The sequence below is a fragment of the Arvicola amphibius genome, chromosome 5, assembly GCF_903992535.2.
Source record: "Arvicola amphibius chromosome 5, mArvAmp1.2, whole genome shotgun sequence".
Lineage (NCBI taxonomy): Eukaryota > Metazoa > Chordata > Mammalia > Rodentia > Cricetidae > Arvicola > Arvicola amphibius.
The window spans coordinates 39053518-39071820 of NC_052051.1; the positions used below are offsets into that span (position 1 = coordinate 39053518).

Below are 18303 nucleotides of genomic sequence, written 5' to 3' on the forward strand. Positions count from 1 at the left end.
CAGCCAATGTTCAGAAACTACCATAATTGATATTAAATTGTGCACATGTGCTTGCACAGATTAAAAAAAATAGCAGAAAATGCTTAGTTACCACAAATCATAATTTTAGATTCTCTACTTTTATTCTAAATAATCAGAAAAATTAGGGGGTTACATTAGGGAATCTGAGAATGAAAGCTCTTTAGTTTTAATTACTGTGTAGGTAACTGTCTCTAAACTTCATGATGCATTTAGCTAGCAACTCTCAGTGCCAAGAATAAATCAAAATATATTCTTTTATACCAGTGTTCTATAGTCACCCTTCATGCCTTACAGAATCAGAGGGACCTTACTGGCATTTAATCTGTTAGATTTCTACCCTTTTCCTCCCTTCCTCCCTTCATCCCTCCCTCCATCCCTCTTTTCATTCTTTCCTCCCTCCCTGTGTGTATGCAAATATGAGTGCTTGCTCATGTATGAATGTGTGTGTGTGTGTGTGTGTGTGTGTGTAGACCAAAAGAAAAGCTCCAGTCTCTAGCTACATTTTTTTTTTTTTTTTGAGGCATGGTGTCTCTCTGGCCTGGAACTGGCCAAGTAGGCTGGTCTGGCCTCTCAGTGAGCCCTAGATATCTGCCTGTGTACCTCCCATGTGCTGGAGTTACAAGCATGAGTTCCCATGCCCAAATTTTATTTACCTGGATTCTGCGGATCAAACTTAGGCCCTCCTGCACGCCTTACACACTGAGCTCTCTCTACCTGTTTTCTCTTGTAAGCACTTATGAGTATTAACCTTAGTGACACGAAACTCAATTCCTGGGAACTTTAAAACCTTGGAGGTCCTGGCCTGAGTGGAGGTGGGAAGTGGTGACGCAGAACAGACACGCTGGTAAATGGTCAGACACTTACTAGACGTGAGAAGGCTACTGCCACAGTGCAGTGGACACAACTATCCAGAAACACACCGGTTATGGGAGCACTTCCTCATATCCTATCACCTAGTACATAAAATTATATGCTGCCTGGATAAGAAAGGGCCACTGCATTATAGCAGAGAGAAGAGAACACTGCTTTAAATCGTCACCTCCCTAGGCTTTAGCCAAGGAGAACACGGCCTAGCAGGGAATCTCACTTTTCCCCTTCTACTTCTATCCTTCTCTCCAATCCATACACACATATTAGCTATGCGGCAACTCGCCCACTTGGATAACATAACACCAACACGCCAGCGTAACATGCTGCCAACATGCTGTGTTAGACCATGGTTTTCAATGGTGAGGGTTGTTCTCATCTGCTGGGTAGAAGTGAAGAGCCACGGGCCTTGCATTGAGTTGTTAGCACTAGAAATGGTGACATTTCTAGTTAATGACGGCTGTAGCATGGCATGCACACAGCTCGGTGATAAAGTACATGCCCTGCATGTGCGAAGCACTAGTTTGGTCTGCAGCATGTTTAGACAGCCCTGTAAGAACTGGACATATAACAAAAAGATTCCTAAGAGAAAAGAATTTTGTTTTGGTTTTTTGGTCCCATTTCTATGTCAATTTATGAACAGGAAATTTTCTCTTCCACTATTTTCCTTCCAGTTAGACAGGAGTGCTAACCAGTTCTACTTACTCCTATAAGTGGCATGTCTTTGGAAAAATCTAGTAATAAATCATTGGTCTGCATGGAGGTGGTAAAGGGCAGGCCTCTTACTCAATTGTACAACTCCTCTGACAACATTCTTTTTTGTTCATTTAAATTTTTTTCATTTTACATACGAACCCCAGTTTCCCCTCCCTCCCCTTCTCCCACCCTCTCTTGCCCCCATCCCATTCCCCATCCACTTCTCTGAGGGGGTAAGGCCTCCCTTGGGGAGTCAACAAATTCAGGCACATCAAGCTGAGGCAGGACCAAGCCCCTCTTCCCTGTATCAAAGCTGAGCAAGGTATCCCTCCATAGGAATGGGCCCCAAAAGGCCAGTTCATGCACTTGGGATAAGTCCTGACCCCACTCCCAGGGCCCTATAACAGATCAAGCCACATAACTGTCGGAGGGTCTAGTTCAGTCCCATGCAGTTTCCCCAGCTGTCCTCACAGCAGCATTATTCATAATAGCCAGAACCTAGAAACAACCTAGATGCTCTTCAACTGAAGAATAGATAAAGTAAATGTGGTACATTTACATAATGGAGTACACAGAGTGGTTAAAAAAAAAAAAACTTTGAAATTCACAGGCAAATGAATAGCTCTAGAAAAGATCATCCTGAGTGAGGTAACCCAGACCCAGAAAGACAAACCTCTGACAACATTCCTACAAACCAGTGTTTGGCAACAAAAATCCTTCTAGCATCGAAGACTCCTGGGGGCTGTGTAGAGTCACTGACATGTAGCAATTTAAATTGCAAAATTTCCAGTTGTAAAAGTGATCAGATTTAAGCAGATGCAAAAGTAACAGGGGACTCCAATGGTCACAAGGGCTCCAACGAAAGTAACGCGGGACTCAAATTGCTACAAACACCCCAGCAGGACTGGAACTATATTTTGAACCTAAGCAACAGCAACATTGGTTTTGTTTCAAGAAGTCTCTGTGATGCTCAGGCCCTGAGATCACGGGGGAAGGGCCGTGGGAGTGAGAGCAGCAGTCCACTCACTGGCCAGTGAGATCACTCTAATAAAGTCTATACAGACAGCCAGAGCACTGTCTCCAATGGGTCAATCAAGCACCTTACGGGCTGAAAACAACACTCCTCTGTTCACAGACCTGTCTCTGAGCACTTTTGTATTTCATTTTGTACAAAACGAAGTAAACAATGGCCGAGACACCTGCAGCTCCGCAGCATCCCTCCCTGTCCGTTGGCTGCGCCAGGTGGGACCGCTACTCGTCTGAGTCCTGTTTGCTTTACACGTACTGTGTGTGGTAAGAGGTGAACACCACCTCCCCTGCATTTGAGAAAGAAATGCATCTCGAGTTATCCCTGCTGCTTCAGCACACTTTCAGTAAAATGTCTAAAACTTCAAGTTTTACAAGTTTCCAATTCTTTTTTTTTTTTTTTTCGAGACAGGGTTTCTCTGTAGCTTTGGAGCCTGTCCTGGAACTAGCTCTTGTAAACCACGCTGGTCTCGAACTCACAGAGATCCGCCTGCCTCTGCCTCCCGAGTGCTGGGATTAAAGGCGTGTGCCACCGCCGCCCGGCTTAAGTTTCCCATTCTTGGAAAAGCAATCTTTGCTGATTCCACAGTAACATTCACGAGAGGGCTTACAGGCACTCACTTTCATTATTGTCCTTTTAAGTTTTTTTGTGTGTGGATGAAAGTTTAGAAAATATTTTGACCGAATACATTATGGGAAGAAATGTAAATAATGACCAAAACTATTTAAACACATGTGTAAAAAGAAGACATATGCTTTCACTATGTTCTACGGCAGACTAGAGAAATCCATTTTAATTCTCAAGTGGCTACGATCAGGAAAAAAAACACTGTGTGAAAATTGAGAACACTGAACAGAGCAGGTAACTGAAAATGTGCCTTGCTGGCTTACTATCCAGAAACCACACAATTGAGCGTTTCCTCCTTTGTCACTTCTCCCCTGCTCGGGAGAGTCAGACAGGGCCTACACTCCCTGTCTGTGACTGAAGAACATTTATTCCCGCTGTGGGTGTGCACTCAGAGCTCCAGGGTAGGAGCCCAATCAACACCAGAAGCAATGATAAAAATCGCATCTATCAAGGGCCTGTGTTTGTTGAGATTTAGCAGTTGCGGGATGTATGATGTATAATCTTTTTTTTTTTTAAATTGCTTTTAAAATCTGAGAGAAGCGGTAGCTGAAGGAAAGCACATAGGTGGTGAGTTACAGCCCGTTTGCAGGCTTTCCTGAGAGTGCCAGGAATCTCCTGAGGAAGGGCTGGGCTCACGGGAAACGGGTTTCACTTCCAAAATTTATTTTAATTAGGAAAAAGCTCTGTTTTTGATAGGCTGGGAAAATAAATACACAACAAAATGCCACATACACATCTTCACTCACAGGGACATCAGGGAGTAGAGCTCACCACAAGCCCGAGTCTGGACAGCGAGGAGAAAGCTTTCTTTGGCAGGACCTTGTGTTGCATCAGGCACTGGGGAAGGGAGGGGAACGTTTCTCAGACAGAGGGAAGAATAGGAAGAACTTGCTTGTTTTGGCCATTCTTGTCTTTTTCTTCTCTTGTGTGAACACCCATTGATTCTCTAACACGGTGGTGATGTGCCCCAGCACCAGAGGCTACAAAGGAAGTGGGTGGAGAGGAAGCCTTAGTCCTCCTGCCCTGGTCACTCACATGCCATACCTGGGATGATGCCACAAAAGGATGAGCAGATGGGTGTGCATTTTGGCTAGAGAATGAAGCTAAGATTTTAGGAGAGTGGTCAACTGAAAAGAAGAGTCATGGAAAAAAACTTCGGCAGGCAGAAACCACAGTACCCAGGGAAATTTAATTTGTTTTACACTTTTCCAAAGGGCTGGGTTTCTTACATGCTAGCTGAAAGAAAAGGTTACATAGAATAGAGTAATAAGTTAAAAAATTCTTACTGCTCCACAAGCACAAATGGACTGCTATCTATATAGGCAATTGATTGCACCAAGTACTTTGAACTAGGAGATGAGCTATTTGGGTGTCTATTTTCCTGTCTCAGGAGCAGAGACGGGATATGCAAAGTCTAAAACAAAGATGCACATATGGTAACACAAGCGGAACACTGCTTCTGTGTCTAAAGAGCTGAGCTTTAATAACAAGAATTTTTTTTTATTTAAACAAAGCATATGTACACACCACTCTCCTTAAGGGAGACACAAGACAGTCAGATATTAGATGGCTGCACTTTCCCCAGCCACTGACATTTCAAAGTCACATGACCTTTGCACAAGTTACACAACTCCAAGCCTGCTTCTCATCTTCAGAGGAAGGGTTAGGAATGGGGGCTGTGGGCTGGAGCCACAGCCCAGCAGTGAAGCACTTGTGTAGATGCAGAAAGCCTCAGTTTAATTCCCACTAATGGGGACGGAAAGTGGCTAAAAACGCCTGTGTCAGGGGTTGCCTTGGCTGTGAGTCAGACACCAGCACAGCTGACACTGGTGATGGACGGACACTCCGTAGCAGGCACTAGTAGGCAGATGCTAAGGCTTCCCAGAGGGAAAGGCTTAGGGGATACCATTTTCTGTCCCTTTGTAGTGGGTGATTCCCCTGTCCTGCAATCTTACACTGGGACAGGATGTGGTTTTGGAAAATGAAAGGCAGTTTAATGATTTGTAATGGACCACCACCACCACCTCTGCTGCAGTGGAAACAGACCAGAAGCATCCTCAAGAAACAGGTGACCAACAAGTAGCGACAATTCCTCAGTTTTTTCCGACACTGTGCTCCTCCCCAGTGTCTGACATTACCAGGGCCCTGTCCTGGAATAATTAGAGTTTGCCAAGAGAAAACTCTTGGAAAGCTACACGTATAAAAGATGAGAGTTGGGAGAGCATTGTATTCTGGGGACTACCGATTAGTCAACTGAAGAATACTCAGGGAGCTCTCCAGGTATGCTGGTCAAGGCCACTGGGGTGCTATTCCCCTCTCTTCAGGGAATAAGGACTTCCTGTAAGCTCAGTGTCTCATAGGTCTACCTGAGATCTTCCAAAGTCTATAGGATTAGCTGATTAGCTTCCCTGCATTCTTCTTAACAGTCAGATTTTTATATTACCTTAACTGAGGATGAGAAGGTCATTCTCATGACTATCCAATAAAAAAAAGACAGTTGAGAGGACTGGGCTCCTCTACCAGAACTCAGCTGTAAGGTTTACTGAGTTAGACCCAGCCAAACGTAGCTTGGTAAAAGAACGCTAAGAGAACGGTAATCTACATTCAAGAAGATCTGCCTAAGAATGGCACACCCTACTGTTTGATTTCTCCTGTTCTCCCAGAATCCTCTGCAAAATGGTGCCTGGCCAGTGTGGGAAGAGCATTGCCATAAAGCCCCTGGATGAGCCTCCTTTAGGGTTAGAGACAACCGCAGAGCATCAAGAGCTGGTAGAACTAATGATTAGAACAGACGGTGTCTGTAACCTCCAAAGCCCTGGAGTAGGAAGTCACGTGATGACTGGATGGCTAAAAATACTGAGGCAAGTAAAGGCCATAACTGCATAAATCACTTAGTCAAAATAAGACAAGGGACTGGTAAGTCAACGGTCTTATGTAATCAAACACTACTCAAATGTAGCAGCCTTATATAACAATGGGGAGGTTTGCCGGGATGTGAGACATCGGCCAGGACCTGATGGAAGCAGGCAAAGCTTGTAGGCTGAAGGATGAAAGGTTTACTCTGATCAGAATATGTACTGTCCTGGCATAATACATGGTTTCAGGAAACAAATGTAGGAGGGACAAGCTCAGCAAACACTTGCTTTATGCCTTCCTGATTCTGCTAAATCCAGGACTCAGTGGAAATCTTTAACACAGAAGACTATCCAGGGGCTGGTAGGGAAGCTCAAAGTGCCATTTAACTACTTCAGGCTCCTCAGCCATGACACAGAGGCTGGGAGAGGCCCCAGGGAGAAGTGAAGTGGTGGCTCATGACAGCACACAGGGAAAAGGGACCCTATAGAGAAAATATGGGAATATCACTAGTCCTATCTACTGAGCATTCTGTCTGTCTGTCTGTCTGTCTCTCCCCCACTCCTGTTTCTTTGAGACTGGGTTTCTCTGTGCAGCCCTGGCTTCCTGGGAACTCAATCTGTAGACTAGACTGATCATGAACTCAAGAGGTATGCCTGCCCCTGCCTCCTGAGTGCTGGGATTATGTTTTACTACCACCCTGCCCCACTGAGCATTCTCAAAGTTAGTGGAACAAAAAGCAAGGATAATCCTGTCAAGGCAGAGCTACTAATAGCTAGAGTACCCCACAACCCAACATGAAGACTCCAGGTCAGCTAAAGAGACAGGAATAGAAAACACATTAGAAGAGAGTTACAGATGGTAACTACAAGTTTCATAATTACAATAATAATAATAGTAATAATAATAATAATAATAGTAATAATAATGGTACCTGAGACCTGCACCCGAATGGTGCCTGTGACCTCCTTGCAGCATCAGCTGCAAGAACTAAGACAGGCATTTTTGCTGTTTTCCATTTGTTTTATTTAAAACATGGTGGTTTTAGTTAGTATCACAATTTAGACATTTAGCAAATATGGGCTATGAATGAACTAGAGATGGTTAAATACATAAAACTATCTCTCAGAACCCCTGTGGTAGAGTGGAGCTGGGCTTTAGAACTATTTGAGGAGGACATATCCTGTATAGCTGGAAACTGGTGTGTGTGTGTGTGTGTGCGCGCGCGCGCGCACATTGGGGGGACAGCTTGTTGTTATCATTTGGAAACTCATGGAAACAGGAAGACAACGGTAAATTTTCAGTGGATAAACTCCACCCAATCAAAGGTTGGACTTGTTGCCTTTACAATATTTTGATAAATTCTATATTCCCAGGGTAAAAGCCAAATGTTTTGCCTCCATTGACCCACCTGCAGCTACAGAACAGATATGAGATGCAGTTTTGTTGCATAGAGCTTGGCCATGCGCTGACCAATTTCTCTTCTGGCTGGGGAGGCTTTGGTACCATGCCCTGAGTTTTGCAGATGAACATCATTTTTGTGTGAAAATGGTATGTATCCTGAAGCTGTCCCCATCCCGTGCCAGAAGCTGTGCTTCAGAACAGTGACTGCTGACCCTCGTAGAGATCCCATCAGCTTCAACCAAGAGCCAGATACACTCTGGCTTGTGTCAAGTAGAGAAGAATTGAAGAAGGATATTAAACTATAGCTTCTGAGCAAAAAGGGTCTCAAGCTGAGGGCTGTCAATTTTGTTTCCAAAAGACAATTCTGGCAGCAGAGGTGTGGATGAGTTGGAAGGAGAGCCTGGAGGCAATGGCAGCAAGTGAGTAACTGATTATGAAGGGATGGCGACAGGAAAAGAAGGAAAGAAGGAAGGAAGCATGGGAGAGAGGGAGGGAGGGAGGGAGGGAGGAAGGGAAGGAGGGAGGGGGAGAGGAGGGAGGGAGGGAAGAGATCTATATCCATTTCTTGCATTCTCTCTCTCCACCTTCCTTCCTACTCCTTCCCCCTCCCTTTCTTCTTTACTGTCTTTCTTCCTTTTTCTTCTCTCCCTCACCCCTCCCTCCCCCGTCCCCCCTTCCTCTTCTTTCGTTTTTCTTCTTTCTCTCTTGCTCTTTCTCTCTCTCTCTCTCTCTCTCTCTCTCTCTCTCTCTCTCTCTTCTTTCTTTTCTTTTTTTTTTTTTTTTTCTTTCTTTTCTTTTTTTCTTCTCTCTTCTCTTTCTTCCTTCTCAGTTCTTTTTCTGCTTTCTTTCCGTGTCCGTGGAAGGCAGTCTAAAACAAGCCCAAACTGCAAGAACTTATACAGTCCAGTCAGTGAGCACATAAAAACATAAATGACAATAAAAGAGCACAATTCTGCTGGCTGAGTTTTAGTCTGCTGGTCTGGCAAAGACTGAAGACATTGGTCACACCCAGTTTTGGTCCAGGCTAGAGGAAAGTGCTGAGGTGACGCTGGTGGGAACTGATGGTGTCGTCTTTCTGAAGACTCCCTCATGTCACTACTGTAGCCTGACCTGAAAGGGCTTTCCAGATGACTTATGAAGGATGAAGCTAATATCTGTATTACGCTGCTCACTGACTTTGTGAATAATCTTTGTGCTTTTTATTTTTATAAAAGATTAAGGAAACAGCCTCGGAGGAGCTTATGCAGTTGTTATAAAGAACACTCACAAAGCATGAATAAGATTAATCTTATTAGAGCAATGAGCAAAGTTATGAGCTTGTAGATTTCGGCTTACCCAGGATTACATATTCAGTTTACATGCCATGCCGAGGCATGTTACCCTGATATGGATCTGGAAATGGAAAAAAGAAATTGGCCCATGGTGAACCTGTCAGCTGAGGAGAGTGATCCGGTGGGCGAGAGAACTGTGTAGCATTCATGCCTGGAAAACAGTATGTGGGGAGAGCAAACACCAAGGAGACAGTTCTCTGCAGCAGGGCAATCTGGGAAGGAGGCCCTAGGGGTGCCAGTCAGCCTTCCCCTCACAGGGAGGGAGGAAGGCAGGTAAGTAGAGCACCGCTCAGTTAGGATGCAATATGGTGTGGGCGACCTAAGTAATAAATGCCAAATAACACGTGGTCAGAGAAAAGGGGAAATGAGGAAATTGATGAAAAAAATAAAGTTTCTGAGTTGGAACGTGGTTGTCAGACAGGGGAGAAGCTATTAGAGTGCGGTCACAGAGGAAGAAACAAAGCCGGTCTGTAGGAAATGAGGAAGGCCAGGCAAGTCACAGCAATTACTGACCTGATGAGAAAAGGAAAGATGAAGGGATTAATGGATCAATCACCTACACGCATATATATTGCTGCTTTTGCATGCCACGAACTGCCTTGGTTATGGAGAGACGACAGAGAAAATACAGGGCAGAACTGGCCTGTGGGAGGCTCACACATGTGTGGAAAGGCAGACGTTTATCAGATGGTAGAGGGCGAAGTTCAGGGTACTTGTAATCTACAGACAGGAGGATGACTGTCCTGAGTGAACTCTGAGTAGAGAGCTGAAGACAACACAGAAGAGGGAAAACGAGGCTCTAATTTGAGCAAAGGCTCCAGGACAATGAAACGTTACCAGAAAAGAATTAAAGGCACTTAAACAAGACTGGAGAACAAACGCGCAAGACCCCAGGGGGCTTGGCCTTTATCTTAGAGACCCCGAGAATATCCTGAATGGGTTTCTACAGATCTTCGCAAGAGCAGACATGAGATTTTAAGGGATGGCCTGACTACAGTATGGACAGAAGGTGGCACACTGACCATATGGAAGGAAGCCAGCGGGGTTCCTGCTACTGCTGTCCAGGTGAAGTGGGAATCCAGACCAGCTGGTGGCTACAGGGAAAGGGACTGGCCATGGTGTGACCCTCAACAGATACGCTCAAAGACTGTTAGAATGAGAGAAGAGACAAAGCATGGGGCTTTCCTATAAAGCTTACTTTCAAAGAGTGAATGAAATATTCTATTAGCACCATCCTGGTTTCCTCTGGTTGTACTATCATCTCACTACACTAAATGCAATATTATACCACTAATGGTCACCAGGGGCTACACAAAGCACATAGGACCGGGTTTGTTGTTGTGCAACTAGAGAAAGTCAAGAGCAGATGATAACAGAGAGGTCATTTGCAGGGGACTGGGAGATGGCTTGGGCATTAAAGCACTTGCTGTACAAGCATGGCACAAAGGTTCTGATCCCACGGCCCATGTAAATGTTAGTGGGCACAACTGCCTCCCTAGAATTACTCCCTGGGAAGATGAGGATAGGGGATCTCTAGAGCAAGAGAAGTCATACCAATGAGTCCTGGGTTCAACTAAGAAAACTGGCCACAAGGATGGGGCAGAGGAGTGGACAGTGATAATTCATGACATCAACCTTGTGCTTCCACATGCATGTTTGCACACACTTGTATACACAGACATACTTAAACACACATCCATCAATGTCTTTAAAGAGCTCTTTTAGGCTGGGTATGGTGCATGCCTGTAATTCTAGTATTTGGGAGGCTGAAACAAGGATATCAAGTTTGGGCTAGCCCTGGGCTCTGGACAACGCAGTGATCCTGCTCAGCAAAAAAAAAAGAAAAGGAAAAGAAAAAGCGGTAGCTCATATAGCTAGTAGAGACACTTCAGAGTCATGTGCCCCAGTAACTCTCTCTTTCTTCTCTCTCTCTTCTCTCTCTCTCTCCCTGTCTCTCTCTTCTCTGTCTCTCTCCTCCCATGTCTCTCTCCCTCTCTCTCTCCTCTCTCTCTCATCGCTCTCTCTCTCTCCTCTCGTCTCTCTCTCTCTATCCCGCCCTCCTCTCCCTCCCTCCCTCTACCTCCCCTGCCCTCCCTCTCTCCTCTCTTCTCTCTCTCTCTCTCTCTCTCTCTCTCTCTCTCTCTCTCCACAAAACTATAAACATGAAATCCAACTCTGGAGTTACAAGCATGTATATTACTAGAATGTTAACTCTACTCTTCTTTAGAACAGTATCAGATGCAATCTAATTCTACCAATAAATTAAGAGCACTGACGTTTAATAGAATACTTTGCAGTCATCAAAATAGCAATGTGGACCTGGAACAAGTCAAAACAATCTTGAAAAAGAGTAACAAATTACAAGACTTAAGCTTTCTGATTTCAAAACTTACCACAAAGCTATAGTATATCAAGAGGCTGCAGCACTGGCACCAGTGGCAGACACAAACAACTGAAGCAGAAGAGAAAGCTCAGAAATAAACCAGCACCAACGCTCAAATGATTAGTGACAAGATTACCAAACCCATTCAGTGTGGAAAGCAGTCTTTTAACAAATGATACTAAAAGAACTAGACATCCACATGAAAGTGGGTTTTAACTTTAATTTACATATGAAAAGTAACTCACATGGGGTCAAGTTCCTGAATAAAATGGCTAATTTTTAAAATTTCATAGAACTTCTGCTTTTAGAGGAAAAGTTTCACAAGACAGGACTTGAAAAGGACTTCCACAGGGATAGCATCACAGGGCCAGCAACAAAGGAAGAAAGTGGCATTCTGGCTTTATCACATTCAAAACAATCTATGCACCAGGGTAAATCATCAAAAGAGGGAAAAGACAAATCAGAAAGTTTGCAAAAATATTTACCAATTACATATTCAAAAACAATGAAACAAACCAGAGTTAGAGACTGCTTTACATATACTAAGATGGCTTTTATCAAAATATCAGGAAATAAGGGTTGGCGAAGATGTAGAGAAATGGAACCCTCATGCTGGTGAGGATGTAAAAATGATGCAGTCATGGTGGCAAACAGTATGTTAACCTCAAAAATAAAATCAAAATAATTACCCCCATTGTTGTCTGGGTTTCTGTCCTGCCTGGTTTCTGTCCTCCCACCAGGTCCCATAGCCATTTAGCCCCAAAGAAATCACACAGAGGTCTATATTAATGATCAACTGATTGGCTCATTAGCTCAGGCTTCTTATTAACTCTTATAACTTATATTAACCCATTATTCTTATCTATGTTAGCCACATGTCACAGTACCTTTTTCAGCGGGGCAATCACATCTTCCTTCTTCTGTGATTGGGACAGGACTGGGGAGGAATGGGCTTCCTCCTTCCCAGAATTCTCCTGTTCTCATTGACCAGCCTCTACTTCCTGTCTGGTTGTCCCGCCTATACTTCCTGCCTGGCTACTGGCCAATCAGCATTTATTTAAAACATAACTGACAGAATATAGACAATTGTCCTGCACCACCCCGTGATCCAAAATTTTCCACATTTATATTCAAAAGAGCCAAAAAGCTTGAAAAGATGATTTGTATATCAGTGTCTGCAACAACAATGTTGATAACAGCCTAAACACGGAAACATTCTGTCAGTAGATGAATGAACAGGTACTGTGACATACGCTGGAAGATGATAGAAAATGTGAAATTCTGATAAATGCAGCTGTAAGAATGATGAAAATGTAACTGTAAGGTAAATAACACAGAGAATAAAATGGCAAACATTATGTGGCTCCACTCACATGAGATACTGATGTAGTAAGAACAACAGTGTCAGAAAGCGAGCCCTCCATGACCAGAAGCTTGGGCAAGAGGATGAGGACACATTAGTCATGCATGCAGAGTTCCAGACTAGACAATGAAAAACTTCTGGAGATTGGGAAAAGTGATAACTGCACAAAAATGTGTGCATATTTATGTTGTCAAAAGTGTACACTTGAAAGTTTTTGAACAGTAAGTTTTATCTGCATTTTATGACAACGGTTTTTTAATGGTGATATATGAAATTATTTTTACAATATATTAGGTGGGAGAAAGGTTACAAAATTGTATGCAGAATAAGATCACTTTCTCTATGAAAAAAAACAATAAACCTTTTCCTCACACAAACCTGAGGACGTTTTCTTGCCATATTGGGACCAGAACTGTGTGTGAGAGAAGCTGGGTACTGAGTATTTAGTCTCTTCCCTCAGCAGTCAGGGCTGGGATGGGAATGGAAAGGTTGGCTTGAATTCTGATCAAACCACCTACTGTAACAGCTGTGCCAGAGAGGGGAATCTTAGAATCTGGCTCCATTCTTTTTCCTGTTGCACCAGATAAAATGTGAGATTGGTCAGGTCTACTTAAAATTCTTAACAACACTGAATGGCAAATCAGAGAGCATCATCTAAAGCTGTGGTTCTCAACCTTCCTATTACTTTAATACAGTTCCTCATGTTATAGTGACCCCCCCAAATAAAATGTTTTGTTGTTACTTCATAGCTGTAATTTTGCTGTTGCAAATTATAATTTAAATATCTGATATGGAACCCCTGTGAGGTCGAGACCCACAGGTTGAGAGTCACTGGGAAGCAACATTGTTTGGTTTGAAAATGTCATACTCTTAAGCTTTTCAGTTTGTGTGACAAAAACTACTTGTTTATTTATCATCTATAAAAGGTGAGTACTCTGGATCAAGAAAGATTCAGAGAAATATGTAATTCAGTATTTTTCTTAAACAGATGTTCTATTAGCATAATGGGGTTCACAATAGTCTACCCACTGTAGTCTGATAATTACCACGCTCTCACTGTATTTGTTCCACAGGCTGCTATGAAATGCTGATGTTAATTGAGAAACAAACAATGAAAACAAAATAGAAAATCAAGGCAGAAGACCAAGGAAACAGAAAAAAAAAAAAACATTGGGTGGAGGCCACAGGAGCTAGGTCTGGATTTGAGCTCGGCCACTCATCCCTCACGAGTGTTCTCACGCAGCATGTCACTACATCTCTACCACGGGAACCAAGCTAAGCACTGGAGATAGATGAGGGGAAGGCACTAAATAAGCCACAGTCTCTGTCCTGAGATGACCCTGTACTTGATCAAGCCACTGAACCTACAGACTGTTTCCTCACCTGCGCCATCACAGGTAGACTCCCTTTAGGTTTGGGAGCTCGTAGCCTGCTATGAAGGGGTTGCTCTGCGCTCTGTGAATGCAATGTCATCCCTCGTCTCTACCAACAATGGGCCAGCATCCCATCCCTTGCCAGTAATGACAACCAAAACTCTCTGCACACATTTCCAAATGTCCCCTGGGAACAACACTGCTCCTGTTTGAGAACATCTGAGATAGAGGGACATATGGGAAAACATTTTTAAAAGCATAAGACACTGAATCAACTTATGTCAGTATTAATATAAGTCCATTTGTAAGATTATTTGTCAAAAAACCAAAACAGACCTTTAAAATTTTACAGTTTCCTTAAGAATGTTTTATTTGCTATTTTTATATATTTTGCCTACCATTAAAAGCCCTTTAAGGTTTTTCGGTGAATTTTTGTTACTCAAACACAGCATCTTCATTACAGCATATTTTTTCAATGTATCACTATGCGAACACAACAGAGTCAAATATCATTGCAATCTCTACAGAGCAGAAATTTTATTTTCTTTGTCCAAAATCTCAAAGGTTGTTGCCTACCTTTTAAGGACAAGGGACTGGATCTTGTGAATTCTGCATCTGATGGCCTGGGCTGTTTATGAATGCCCACGTACTCCTTAACTCTGGAATCAATGGTTTCTTTTAACAGCAAACAAACTTCCTAAAGTAAATGTAAAACAATAGACATATCAAGTTTAATGCAATCCAGAGAAGAAAAGATTATACATCCTGAAAAGGCAAATGCTGGCATTCAGCTAGCTTTTTAACATGGCTGTGAACACAGAAAGGAGCACTGCACAGCCCTCCGGAGCGCAGTGCACATGAAATGGGTTATCAGAGACAGCTCCATGGCTGATGTTGGCTCTGCCTCAGTTTCACAATTCCAAATAAAGATTTAAACGCTTACTTCAAAAGCAGGGTACAGCTTCAAGAACGTTTTCATCTAAGTATCAGTCCATCACACTGTGATGGATGGAGGGGATAAATCCCATGGAGCTTTCTACACGGGTTCAGCATGGGACTCAGGGGTACTCAGAGGTGCAGAAAGGCGTATAAGAATGCTCCTGTAGTCAGTCTGGGCAGCATGCGGACAGGTCACAGAAGCCACTAGCTCTGGCCCTACTATCCCACCGCACCCTTGTTCTGCCTGCAGAGAAAGTGTTACCTGATGTTATTTGTGTAAGAAAAGCCAGAAACTTACATTTTCCAGCATGGCTCAGATTTGTTTTTTTTAATTTTATTGCAGAGTAAACAGCATCATTCATTAGTTTCTGGCCTTGGGTTTACAAACACAAGAGATCAGAAAGCGGGGGGGGGGGGGGCAATATGATCTTCTCACTCTTGTGATGATGTCGTAGACTCAATTGCTTTCTAAAATCACATTAATAGTCTTCATTCATGAATGATAAAAGTAACTTCTCATGTCTCTGGTGTAGATTAATGTTACTAGGTAGCTGTACCAGGCCTGAATTCAATTTCAGCATGCAGTGTTATTAATAAATTTCTAGAGACATCAGTTGGCATGTAATATTAGCAAAGAACAGAAACAAAATAAATAACTCAGAAATCCAAATGTACAGTGGGTATCACTATTTTGTGTAGTGTTTCCTGAATTACCAGAAAAACGTAATTTACCATAAGAGATCAAGGGAAGCTACATATAAGACAGATACTTTAAAACTGAGACAGATCCTAGATCAATTTCCAATAATTCCGTAGCAGACTCAGAGTTGTTCTGGTCACCTCAAACTTGTTCCACTTGCTTCTCAGAAAAGCCATCACAGGTTCATCGCTGAGATTCTTCCTCATTACAGCATGAACCAGGTTTTTGGCTGCTCGCTCCTTTATTGCAAATACCCCTTAAACAGGATATAAAATCCTTGATTTAACACAAACATAGACATTTCTACATAAAATGCAAATGCCAGTCTCCTCTTGCTTTTTATTTGCAGCTAAATGTGGAATATAAAGATAGCATTTACAGCTGAATGCTTGGCACTGCTCACACAACACAAAGGCAGCCTGGCCTCGTACTGTTGTTCTAGCAATTAAATAATTTTTGTTTCACATGCAGGGTTCAAGTATGACTGAGCTAGAAAATATGTGGAAGACACACAAGGCAACAAGGATTGCTAAAATTTGGCCATAAATACCCTATAAGGCTAGAACTAAAAATAGTTAGACAAAAATAGAGCCCATACACATGAAGTTTCTCACTATATTCCAGGCGTTCCTTATTGGAATCAGGTTTCAGGGATTAAAGATGGGCAATGTGCAGAGTAGACGGATACCTAAGAACTGATCTAGCCGGGCTTGGGAAAAGCATCCTCAACAGGCCTAGGGCAATGCAGGGAAAAAAACAGCCAGCAATATCTGAGAGGAAGGTGAGAGGACCAAGTAAAGAACCCACGAGCGGGCAGGAGACAGGCACAAGCTCCCTGTGCTAACAGGGCTCCTGTCTGCTTCCTCGGGTTCACAGATGGGACAACTTCAGTTTGTCTCTTTCACTGCATGAGCTGGACTTGAATGAAACGCATGTTTAACATATGGCCCAGCCCTCTTTCCATACAAAGTGCCTGTTAAAATGCAATTGAGCTGGTTGTTTCTACACCGCCCCATCATGAGGCGATCTGGAGATGGAAATCAAGGAAGCACTGACTGAGCGTATGTGAAGTCATAACCTGCCTCACATCTCCTTTTTAGGACACAGACATAAATTATCTCTCACTGACTCCAACAGCAGCGAACATAAATTGAAGGAACAGCTCAAAGTAGAGGTGGCAGCTTTGCTTTGAGAGGAAAGATCAGCTTGGTAGGGCAAGCAGGCCTCTTGCGGTCACCACTGAAGGAGCTCTCTGCAGGTTCCATCATGCACCTCTGCTAAGTTATGCCTCACTGCCCCGGAATAGACACTCGCTGGAACAACATGGCTGCATGTGGCACTTGACAAGAAATCTAACCTTGTGCTTTCTAGAGGAGGTGACTCTTGACTCTAGAACATTCCATATCAACCATTTCTTGGTCAAAACTGCCTAAAAATCAATATTAACGGTCTACAGCCTAAGTCTTCAAGCTGCAAAAGAACATGGGAGATCTGGGGCCTGAAATGGTGGACTCGAGAACATTTCCCAAGTCAGCAGGGCAAGATCCCTTGTATGAAATCTTAGTCACTTTGGTGGAAAGAATGCGCTAATTTGAGTCATGTGGACACGTGCTAGTGACCTAAAATTTGAGATTATAAGAAAGAGAACAGTGGAGAAAAGTCCTGACCTGCTACACACAAAGTCCTCAAAAGGACAGCCCACAGTCAATCTCCTTCATGAGGAATTCACAAAACCTGTGTCTTCTCAGCATCAGGTCGCTGGGCATCCTTGCAAAATAGTGGCCACAAAGTACTGGTGGTTTTGCATTTCACTGAGATCATGTCCGGGTGGGTAGGTCGGCTTTAGCGGTGTGGACACTGGTCACACACAGCAGTCCCCCTCCTGCTACTGTTCTGTGTTCAGCACTACTGCTCAACACAGTTCACGAGTATTCACCTCTAACAGGAATGGCAGCAGGCTAATAAAAGGAGGAAATGAAGAACAGTGTTTTGAAGGTTTTTAAATTACATTTACTCATTTATTTGTAGTGTATATGTGTGCAGCTGTGCAGGTACCCACATGACATGGTGTACATGTGGAGGGCAGACGATGACTTGTAGGAGTTAGTTCTCTCTTCCCACTTGTCATGGGAATTGAACTCAGGTCAGTATTGGGCGGCAGGCACCTTTACCCACAGAGTCATCCAACTGGCCTTCTGGGATACTTTTGAACAGGCCTCTGTCTCGGTACCTGTCCCAGATCTCTACCGAAGGAAACACGGACCCTCCTCACAGGAGCTCACAGAGAGGGTACTGACACCACAGGAGACGGAGGGTTTATCTGGTCAAACTCCTTAATGTGAAGACAGAGAAGGCAGAAGCTCTAGGGGAGGTGAGATATCATAGACCTGATCCTTTCAAACAAGAATAACTGGTGACTGTCCTGTAACTTAACTACTAACTGTTTTTTTATTTGGTTTTAAAGATTCTGATGTGTGTCTGTGTGTATGTGTGTGCTGGGAACTTATCTCAGGTCCCCAGGAATGAGCCATCTCTTTAGTAAATAGCTAACTATTGACTGGAATGCCTTACTAATGAAAAAAAAATACTTAAGTGGCACCTTTGCTATTTTAGCTGCATTATACGTGGTTAAACAAATACTTAGGAACAGTGGAGACTTTTGTGTACTCTGGCATGCGATTTAGTGGAAGGACAAACTGCTCACGTGGCAACAGCTGCT

General features: G+C 43.3%; 1 protein-coding gene across 3 annotated transcripts in view; it reads right to left on the reverse strand.

Annotated features, from left to right (window-relative positions):
- LOC119814031 (SLX4 interacting protein) overlaps positions 1 to 18303 on the reverse strand; it is a 163610-nt gene that overhangs the window by 42092 nt on the left and 103215 nt on the right. For all 3 annotated transcript variants that reach the window (XM_038329282.2, XM_038329281.2, XM_038329280.2), the window contains one exon: positions 14522 to 14642. In XM_038329282.2, coding sequence (XP_038185210.1) covers positions 14522 to 14642 — 121 coding nt within the window. The remainder of the gene's footprint in view (positions 1 to 14521; positions 14643 to 18303) is intronic.